The 11,207-nt window shown below is 38.8% G+C and overlaps 1 protein-coding gene across 1 annotated transcript; it reads left to right on the forward strand.

Annotated features, from left to right (window-relative positions):
- Positions 1-361: 361 nt before the first annotated feature.
- mau2 (MAU2 sister chromatid cohesion factor) lies at positions 362-10,307 on the forward strand. The gene is made up of 18 exons (XM_058639357.1): positions 362-622; positions 928-1,011; positions 2,807-2,902; positions 3,483-3,577; positions 4,049-4,076; positions 4,270-4,425; positions 4,521-4,667; positions 5,267-5,357; positions 5,482-5,585; positions 5,758-5,835; positions 6,281-6,346; positions 6,482-6,565; positions 6,909-6,958; positions 7,066-7,143; positions 7,233-7,344; positions 7,819-7,909; positions 8,757-8,884; positions 9,010-10,307. Exons 1-18 carry the CDS (start codon positions 389-391, stop codon positions 9,082-9,084), a joined length of 1,797 nt encoding a protein of 598 aa, XP_058495340.1. The 5' UTR covers positions 362-388; the 3' UTR covers positions 9,085-10,307.
- Positions 10,308-11,207: the final 900 nt, after the last annotated feature.

Genomic DNA, 11,207 nt, shown 5'->3' on the forward strand with positions numbered 1-11,207 from the left:
TTTTAGTGACCATCATTGCTAAAAGATTGAAGTAAACAGCAGTGTTTAACCAAGGTGTGACTGGTGAAATGTACACGTTCCTTACTCAATATAATATTGTGTGCATGGAAGTTTGACATATTGTGCACTTGCACAAAACACTGTCCACTTGGCTCCACTGTGTAAAATGTAGCTCTGTGTTAAAAAAAAAAAGTTGTATGTCTGTCACGGTATTTTCTGAAATGATTTCATATGCATCTTCATTATCAATGAATAAAAATAAAACAAAGCTTACTTTGGCACTGGACGTTTTTGTCTGGGAGAGAGGGAGGAGGCGGGTTCTCCCTGGCCTGACCTGGCAACCCGCAAATCTGGCTATACCGCTGAAAACTTGTTGTCGTCGGGTAAAATGGCGTCCAACGTAGAGGCCCCGGAGCGCTGGTACCTCGCCCTACTCGGCTTTGCGGAGCATTTCCGAACATCTAGTCCACCCAAAATCCGCCTCTGTGTGCATTGTCTACAGGCCGTGTTTCAGTTTAAGCCTCCACAGAGGATTGAGGCCCGGACGCATCTTCAGCTCGGCTCGGTTCTCTACCACCACACGAAGAACAGCGAGCTGGCCCGCAGCCACTTGGAGAAAGCGGTGAGGGACGTTTGCTCTAGGAAAGAGCGGGGATGCTGTAGAGAAGGGGACGGTGGTAGGCCGCACGCAGCAAAAAACAGAACAACGGAACCGTTTTAATATCAGTTAATTTAACAGGGTTATAATCTTCACGGAAGTTATACATTTATATTCATTTTAGCCGTTTTTTTCAGCTGTAGTCTGAGTAATCGTCCCGAGTCGACCGCTTTCGTTTTTTTCCTCCACTGTTGACCTAGCCGCTGTGTGGGATTATACTCATACATATTGTAAACACAGCTAACTTTGCATCTTTTTTTGTGTTGCAGTGGTTTATATCGCAGCAGGTCCCACAGTTTGAAGATGTCAAATTCGAAGCTGCTAGCATTTTGTCAGAACTGTTCTGCCAACAGGTAAGTCATGAGAATGAGCATTCGTCTTCCTCCAAGAGTATACAAATTGTTAGCTTAGTATGGCTTCATTTAGCTGTCTTTTATTATGAGTGTGCACACAGAATATAAACAAGCACGAGTACAGAAATGTAGACCGTTAAAGAGAACGTGAGAGGTGAAATCACTTGTGATTGTGCACCGATGTTTCAGTCTGCTCGCACTCACTATGTACATGCATGCTTGGACGTTCATTGGCGTTTTCAAATGATCTTTCTGTGGAAATCCTCGATCTTGATGCGTTTTTCAACCGGAAACACGTCATGGAATAAGGCTTGACAAGACGATCGCTCTGTGTATCGATTGTCCCGATATACTATACGTAAATTTAGCACAACAAGTAAGGACATTTGTGTTTGGTGGATTATTACTTCGTTGCAAAAGTGCTTATTGGCAATACATATTGTGCTGTTGGACAGCCTGTTTACATCCCTTTTTGAATGGTACCACTTTTGTAAGGTAAATGCATTTGTGGTCATGAGCAGCAGAGTTGAGGCATCGGCATCTCACTCACTGGAAAAACATAAGAGGCAATCTCAATGCAGAGAGATATCAAGATGAGATTCTGCAACCAGTGGCAATTCCATGTCTCCACAGTCTGGGAGGACTGGGAGGACTCGCCCCCACAGAGAGGGTTTTATCAGAGACTACCCCCAGAATTTGGAAGTGGAGAGGATGGAATGAACTGCCTGCAGTTCTGACCTCAACCCCATTGAACACTTGTGTGGGATCAGCTTGGGCGTGCTGTTCGTGCGAGAGTGACACAACCACATTGGCTGAGCTGCGTCAAATGCTGGTTGAAAAATGGGATGCCATCCCACAGCTGTGTGACCAGTGTGAAGTGGAGGTGCCAGGCTGTTGTGGCTGTTAATGGTTCTTCCACATTGCTACTGAGACCCCTGTTTGTTAAATGACTAAATTATTCAATTGCCAATATGTCTTATTTGTTCAGACTTCAGTCAATAGCAGAATAAGCTGTTCTGCATTCACAGAGAAGATTTGTTTTTTCGTGTAGGCAACCCACATACTCAAAAACTCTGCTGCTCAACTCACAAATGCATTTTCCTTACAAATGTGGCATCAAAAGGAAATAAACAGGCTGTTCAATGGTATACGATTTATTACCGAGAAGCATTGTTACAGCAAAGAAATAATCAACCAAACACAATTATAATCAAGTTTGTGTGTCGACTGGTGATCATTTTTTAGGGCAGCTGATTTTTTTTTTCGTGTAGTATTTTCAAAAACATAATATTCAAATTAAATACATGAGCGGGTTTTCAAAAAACAAGAACAAATGTTTTAGTCAACAAAACCCCCAAAGTTTTAGTTACGACATTTAACATTTTAGTTGCAACATTTATCAAATTTCTGAGTGCAAAACTATGTCATAATTGGCTGATAAATAATACTCAGCCTCTATCTACACTTAAAGAAGATCAACTGATACAATGACAACATACTAACATATATTGTTGCAGTAAAACAGTCATGTTTTCTTTGGGGTATAATTATCCTTATAACTTAAACCAATAAAAAAAAATGTGTTTATGCTCTTGATTCCTGTCTATGTGGTTGTTTATATTCTGTCTGCTCTCATTATAAAGACAGCTAAATGACGCCATAGCTAAGCTACATACACCCATTATGTATTTGAATTTTTCAAGTGAAACAAAGTGTTTTTATGATGTTGCAAGCAGAATAAACATTATCATCTGTTATTGGCTAACAACTACTGATACTTGCAATCAATTTTCAGAACTTGGTGGACTCTGCAAAACCACTCCTGCGTAAGGCCATTCAGATTTCACAACAAACACCATACTGGCACTGCAGACTGCTGTTCCAGTTGGCGGTATGTACAAGTATCAATGCGTCCTTATAAGGAGTGATATTGATTGTGTTTGCATGGACAACATTATGATGATTTTAACCTGCTGATGACAACATTTTGAATCAAACAATGTTAACAGCATTTAGTAAATACCTTATTCTGTACATGGTCATACTTTGAATAAGCAATAATCACATTATGACATGTGAGGTATTCTGACCATATTATGTTGACATATATGTTTTAATCATGTCATGTTTCAGACATGAATTATAATCACACTATGTTCCGTGTCATATAAACAGGAATATGAATGGTATTTTCTAGCAGGAATCCACATGAGCAGCATGATCTGAATGTCATATTCAGAGTATGTATATCCATAGTGTGATTACTGTTATCCAAGGAATATAGTCACAGTTAAACTGACAGCAAATTAACGGCATTTGAAATGGTGATAACAAGTGCGGCTGCAGTCTGCTTACACTTGTGTTTTTGTTATGTTGCTCTTGTGCATGTTGTTTTTCTTACATTTTGCTTGTGTCTTGACTTACTCCCAACTCCAAAATGATGACAGGAATGTTTGTATTGTCTCTCTCAGCAACTTCATACACTGGAGAAAGACTTGGTGTCAGCGTGTGACCTCCTGGGGGTTGGAGCGGAGTATGCTCGAGTGGTGGGCTCAGAATATACCAGGTAAAGGTCACTCAACAACAAACTTCTCACACACTGCATGCTCTTTAGTGCCCTGGTTTGCTACTACTATTATTATAGCCCAAGATTTGCCTTTTTTGATTAGCACATTTCTGTTTCCATTCCATTTTTGATTATGACACCTCACTATTAATCTGAAGTACACAGAAACAAAATATTTATATAAAAATAATCAACCCTAAACTGGCCATTTTAGTCGAACACAGTCACTGTGTTCTTGTTCCCATGTTCATGTACAGGATATGTTAATTTAAAGACTATTCCAAATTACATAATGAAGCCCATTTATTGGGACAAATTAACATAAAGCACTACAATGTTGCCATCACATAGAAAGTATTGTTTTAAGTGACGTTTTTTTTTTTATTATTTAACCAAAAGTAAAATATTGCAGCTGTAGCAATATATTTGAATAATTTAAAAATACTGACTTGATGTTTTTGCATTTTTTAGGGCACTGTTTCTCCTTAGTAAAGGAATGGTAAGTCCTGTTATACTTTATTTGTACCTTTAGACATTTTCAATTACAATAACAGTTTTCTTGCATATTTAATATGAATAAAATGTTATTCTGTATAACAACACAAAAGTAAAAGTTTCACAAAGTTTGTTGAAAAGACATCAGATTTTTTCAAACGTTATATTGAGGTCAGTGCTTTCTTTTTCTTCTGTAGTTGTTGCTAATGGAGAGGAAACTCGGGGAGGTACATCCTCTTCTCACACTGTGCGGAACTATTGTAGAAAACTGGCAGGGAAACCCGATCCAAAAGGAGTCCCTCAGGGTCTTCTTCCTGGTCCTACAGGTCACACATTACCTGGATGCTGGACAGGTAGGAGATTCAATCTGAAAAAGATGGAAAACTTAACAGGCATGTTAATGATTACTGAGAAAAAAAAAATGCTTTTTATGCCCTTGTCCCATCAGGTGAAGAGTGTCAAGCCATGTCTGAAGCAGTTGCAGCAGTGCATCCAGACCATCTCGACACTCCATGATGATGAGATTCTTCCAACCAACCCAGCCGATCTCTTCCACTGGCTGCCCAAGGAGCACATGTGTGTCCTCGTCTACTTGGTAATGCCACTTCTTCTGTCTATATGCCGCATTTGAGCAATTATCTAAAGTCTTCTACTGTAGGTCTTTTTAAAAAGCACAAGTGCTGTCATAACAGCACTTTTCTCCCCCCTCACCTTTGGTTTTAGTCAAAGAGCTTTTGTTGTTTTTACATTAGTAACAAGCTACCAGACCTGACAGTCAGCACTGCACAATGACAGGTACAAAGTCTAGAGTGTGAAAGAGAGATTCCTATGTGCCTCTCATGCACAGTCGCAGGTGAAAAGGTCTGCCTGTCTACACTGACAGTAATACGGTTGTTGTTGATAACTCAAGCACAGGATAGAGCAATGGTGCAAGTGAGCACGGAGCAAACAGTGCTGCAAATAGGATAGTACACAAATACATGACGGAACACTGAGTTATGATCTCTTATGTCATTATGAGGGGTGAAACCAAATTAGACTGGCGGGCTGCCATAGTCTAGATAATTAATGGGAAGCACTTGCGTTTGACGTGTGTTTTGTACTATACTAACCCCCATTGTTAGTTTTATACAACAGCAGTGAAATGAATTGGTTTGCAGTGTTAAATGTTTACTATTTCTTGTCATTTTACAGGTGACAGTCATGCACTCCATGCAAGCAGGCTACCTGGAGAAAGCTCAGAAGTACACAGACAAGGCTCTAATGCAGCTAGAGAAACTAAAAAGTGAGCTACTACCACTCTGTGTTTCTGTGCTTTTCAAAACCAAATGTCAGCATGATTAACAGAAAAATAAGCAACTATTGTTTTCAGCATTTAAACACATTCTGCTTCACTGTGATTCATTCAGTGCTGGACTGCAGCCCCATCCTCTCTACATTTCAAGTCATCCTACTGGAACACATTATCATGTGTCGACTTGTCACGGGCCACAAGGCCACTGCGTTACAAGAGGTACATTGTTTTGCTTTAAATGGACATCAGTTGAGATTTTCTGTATTGAACTGTGCAAAGGATACAGTTAAACAACATGGAGACTTGAATTTTGTAGCATCTCATGATGGTGATTTGCACACTCAAATGAGCATGTGAAAATTAACAGTGGCTCTCTGTCCTGTTTGTCCAGATCTCACAGGTGTGCCAGCTGTGCCAACAGTCCCCCAGGTTATTTACCAACCATGCTGCTCAGCTTCACACGCTTTTAGTGAGTATTTCAAACCTAAACTGGCTTCGACTTTTGTTTGCAATGCCAAGTGTGAAAATTCAGAGGACATGGTCAGAATGATGTTGTTTACCTGAAATGTCAACTAAACTATGATGTAGTTTTTAGTGGTTTTGTGGTTGTTTTATTTAAAGTAACTTTTACCGATTTAACTAATTTAATACTTGAATTGAAAGTTATATTTTGAAGCTTTTGTTTTTCAGCAGGACAACCATGTGATAGAAATGTATTTTTAGCATATTAGCAACAATAAGAAAGTAGTGTAATCACATTGTTTTCCCTACGGAAATGTAATACATCCAAAAAAACAGACTGCAAACTAACGTTATGAACTGTAAAAACTATACAAAAACGAATGAAACCTCATTAGACTTGTACATCTCTAGTATTCGATCCTCCTAGATATTCCCTGTTCTTTATATCCCAGGGTCTGTACTGTATCTCGGTGAATTGTATGGACAATGCAGAGGCACAGTTCACTGCAGCTTTGCGGGTGAGTATGTGGTGATGTTGCTGTCTCTCCTAAGATACTTTCACCAGTATTTTCTCTACTGTATTTATTCCATCTGCTGTTCCTACCTTCTTTCATCTTAAACATTTCTTATGTTGTTGTTGTTGCTGCGGTCAGCTTACCACACACCAGGAACTGTGGACATACATTGTAACCAACTTGGCCAGTGTCTACATACGGGAAGGAAACCGACACCAGGAGGTCAGTTAAAAAATAATGACAATGAGTTGCTTGTTTAACAATTACAAAACTGTAATGTTTGCTGAAGTAGTTTGACTCCTGGAAGAAGTAGTTTGCCCAGCTTTGTTGTTTGAGTGGTTAATCTTACCATTACCTGGTTTGTCCACCAGAGGGCACGTGTGTTTCCAACAGTTGGCAGAAAACCATACTACGTACAGATAATCAATTTAAGACATCCTTGTCTTGTCTTAAGTTTAACAAAACACATGACCATTGTAGTAACCTTGGATAAAAGTGCACTCTTATTTTGAAAATATACATGGAGACAACCCCTGAAAATGAATAACTGATATTTGATTTTCAGCTGTACAGCCTTTTAGAGAGAATAAACCCTGACCACAACTTCCCAGTAAGGTAAGCAGAAATACAGAGAAACAACAGAGAAAATACATTTCAAGTCTTGAGTTGAAAGGTGTTTTTGTTATTATGTGTTGATTTACTGGTCCTTGTGTTTGATTCAGTTCCCATTGCCTCCGCGCTGCTGCCTTCTACATCAGGGGTCTCCTGTCTTTCTTTCAAGGACGCTATAACGAGGCCAAGTATGTCACAATCTCAATGGATTCCTGCCAACACACAACCTTCTGGTCCACTGTGCATTGATGCATAATTGTATTTATTTGTGTTTCAGACGTTTCCTAAGAGAAACCCTGAAGATGTCTAATGCCGAGGACCTGAACAGACTGACTGCCTGCTCTCTGGTTCTGCTGGGACACATATTCTATGTACTGGGCAACCACAGAGTAAGACCGAATGCACAACCCATGTGTCTTATGTTTGTAGAATTGGTATTGATCTGTTACTATTTGAGTGATCAATTGGGTTTCATTGTTGACCTATTTACATTTGTTAAGAAATACATTATTTTGTTATGAGAAACTACCAGTATGATCACTTTATGATTCATTTTAACAGATTATATTGTCTTAATATTCTAGTATGCTAACTACTACAGTTAAAGGTACAGTGTGTAAACTTTAGTAATTGGTGAAGTTGCATGTTGCAGCTGTATATCCCTCACGTCACCCTTCTCCTTCACATGTGTTGGAGAGCCTATGTAGCTGTTTAGTTTTTAAAAACTTAAGTATAATTATATATTTAATTTCTGCCATTTTACTATTTGTTTTACTCACCGTACTTGTAAGATAGATTTATTACTGGACACAAAACTGACATTTCAAAACCCCTCATAATGTTCACTTTGTTCTCATTTAAAGGAAAGCAACAACATGGTTGTGCCTGCAATGCAGCTGGCCAGCAAGATCCCCGACATGTCTGTTCAACTCTGGTCTTCAGCTCTGTTGAAAGGTATTTTTATTCCTCCTCTCTATCATGTGAACCGTTATTTATGCTCTTTGGCTTGTCACCCTTATTTCAGCAGTTGGGATACTAAACATTGTGGTCACGATATTTCTCTCTACCTTTTTCTGGATGTGCTGTTGCAAACACGCTACAGAGTGAGCTGATGTTTAACGACCTTCAAGCCTTTTAAACTGACCCTCAGTTACGCTTGAACTTACTTTGCCTGATTTGAGTCATTGAGTGACATACTTTTCACGGTGCACCAACCAAGTAGCAACCAGTAATGAAGTCACCCATAAGAATCTGAACTGAATCTGATTTGCAATTTGACCGGCGACATGTTGAGCTTTTGCAATTGGAATTTAACAGACGTCACCCGCAACCACCTGTTGGACAATACCAGCTGTCAATCACGCTGGTGTCCACTCGCCATGATTTATCGTCTGTTTTCCTCTAAATGTCAACATTATTTACAAAGTCAACATCAAATTCAATAGAAGAAGAAACTAGCAGTTGAGACCATTAACTCCTCAGGAAAACAGTTTATTGATGTTGTAAATCCATGAAGAATGGATTACTCTCTGAAAACTTCCATTCTAACAGTTATTTTTGCAACCAGCAGCGTCGCCCCCTGGTGGCTTTTCAATTTACCGCTTCCTTAGCCTCATTTGGCAGACCACTTTTTTTATATATGGTCTGTGGTTACTACCCACTCATTAATGTATATAGTGGGATAATAATTCAGTCAGCCATCAAATGTTTTTGAAGCTGAAGGTAAAATAATTGTGCAGTGTTGCTGTAAGATACAAACTGTAGTCAGACCATGTAGTTTGACCACTTGCTTTGCTTGCAGATCTGAACAAGGCCCTCGGGAACAATATAGATGCACATGAAGCGGCCCAGATGCACCAGAACTTCTCCCAGCAGCTGCTGCAGGACCACATCGCTGCCTGCAGCCTCCCCGAGCATAACCTCATCAGTGTATGTCAACCAGACAAATGTGTTTTTGAAATGTTATCATATCATTTTATTTTACTGTTTTTTGTTCTGGGTGGACCTGTGTACTGCAGTGCTGAGATTACAGCATTTCTCTCTTGTTTTTCCAGTGGACTGATGGCCCTCCTCCTGTCCAGATCCAAGCCCAGAACGGCCCCACCACCAGCCTTGCAAGCCTGCTATGAGGAGGCTTCTATTTTGCATAATAACAGTAGCTGGTGTATTATCACTAGCAACAGATTGATGCCTAACAGCATGTTATTAGAGGAATTTAACCAGTGACAAACTTTGAGCCTTCAATTGATTTGATTCCTTTTTGTCTGCTATTACATTTTCAAAAGTTGTTTAACAGTCACAGCTACTGTTGTACATGTATTTCATCCTCTCTGATGGCTTGGATTGGCAGGACATTAGGGGTACGGTTGGACTGCTACAAGCAGCACCTTTGCAAAAAAAAATGGCTTCCTTGCCTCTGAAATGGAGCGTCATTCTCGACAATTGACTGTTTTTTTTCCCATTTATTGGAAAAAACGAGGCGATAGCTGGGTGGGGCAGTAAAGAAATGTAGAAAAAAAATTAATTTATTCATGTTGATATTTTTATAACTCTTGGTAAATATTTTACATCTTGCCTTTTTTGTATGGATGCAGTTTTTCTTTTTCGTGCATGAAGTTACTGAGGAGGACCCCTTGTACAGTACTTTCTAACCTGGGTTGCTAACAATTAATTCTTGGTAGATCATTTTTGTACAAAATCTCATATTACAAATAAAATGGAGACCTCTTGTAATATATTTTCACAGAATAATCAGTTGATCGGTTGGCAGTGTACATTGTTTTGGGATAGCACACTATCAGTTGTGTGCAGTTCTTCTTTGGACCAGAAGATGCCTCTGTTGGGTCTATTTAACTACTTCTGGGTTTTATATCATTTGAAAGCTACCTTTTAAAAAGAAAAAAAAAAAAAAAAGAAAGAAAAAAATACTCCTTCAACTAATGTATTTTTTTGGAAGTTCCATAATGTATGAATCCTTATTGATGTATTCATTTTTACAAATCATGTTAAGACTTTTGGAGCTTACAATAATCTTCAAATATTTGAAAGTGGATTTATTTTATTTTATGTTTTAATTTGTCTTGATAGATCAACTTTCTTTACTGTATGTTTGTATAGATTCACCACTTGTTGAACGTTTATTGTACAGTGACTTTTTTATGAAGTCAATTTAGGAAAGTGTGTTAATGTATTTTTAGGTATCCTCTCTAGAAATCACAATGCTTGGTATTTAAGACACTCTGTACGGACACAGTTTAAACTTAAGTACTAGCCACATTCTATCCAATGCCTCTGTTTTTAATGCTAACAATGATTTTAATTTTTTTTTTCAATAAAAATACGATTGAAAGTTTTTATGCATTGATTCTACTTCAACTTTGTAGATAAAATAGTTGAGTTTATTGGATTAGTTGTATCGGGATTATGGGCTTGTGTGAAAACGTATGCTCAGATAATTATGTTGATTGGAAGCCAAACTTGACAATGCACACAACTGTCCTGTTCGCTCCTGCTTTTTGGTCTTATCATAAAGGAAAAAAACACATGGCTACAGTGTTGCACTGTGCAACCATTCATGTGCACCTGAGGAGCATTAAAAAACACTTTTTAAGACCACCCTGGAACAGTAAACTATACCTACTCCACACTCAGCCTTTTATGCCTCCTCTGGGATCAACACTGCACAAACACAAAGCTGGACCAGGACTAGTATTTGCTTCACCTTCATTCCTATCATTCTTGAATAATTTGGTGGTGGGAGACATGTACTTTCAACCATCATCCATCCTGAAGCTCATATAGAAGATTAATGATGCCCAAATGTTCTGCATTGTTCAGCGTATAGTATTGTTATCATTCAGGCTCTCTGCGAAGTTTTGAAATTAGGAATTTAGTGAATAGCCAAAATAAATCCCACATAAACGACAGGTCAAAATCAGGGCCTAAAGAAGTGGTTGTCAATTTGTGTAGTGCAGTTCTGTGGAAAGTGCACGTGTCTTGAAAGATATGAAGACCATGGGGATCATAAAGACCTCGAGGACAATGATTACCCACCAATCTTGGCACTGTTTGGGGGGCCTCTTACTCCAGGAGGATGCCTTTGGGTTTGTTTCACTGTGTTGTCATTTATTCAGGAAAAAAATGTTTGACAGAACAGTCAAAGTGTCAATTTGAATCATGTGGTAGTAGACGGTAATTTCAAAAGTAGTTTTCTAAGAACTTCCATTTGCACACAAAAGCCAGAGTCACAATA

This window comes from Solea solea, chromosome 9 (genome assembly GCF_958295425.1).
Source record: "Solea solea chromosome 9, fSolSol10.1, whole genome shotgun sequence".
NCBI lineage: Eukaryota > Metazoa > Chordata > Actinopteri > Pleuronectiformes > Soleidae > Solea > Solea solea.

Coding starts and splice junctions, on each gene's coding strand:
- mau2 (XM_058639357.1), top strand. CDS start 389: ATGGCGTCCAACGTAGAGGCCCCGGAGCGCTGGTACCTCGCCCTACTC. Junction 1,012..2,806: donor CAGAACTGTTCTGCCAACAG/GTAAGTCATGAG, acceptor ATCAATTTTCAG/AACTTGGTGGACTCTGCAAA. Junction 7,345..7,818: donor ATGTACTGGGCAACCACAGA/GTAAGACCGAAT, acceptor TCTCATTTAAAG/GAAAGCAACAACATGGTTGT.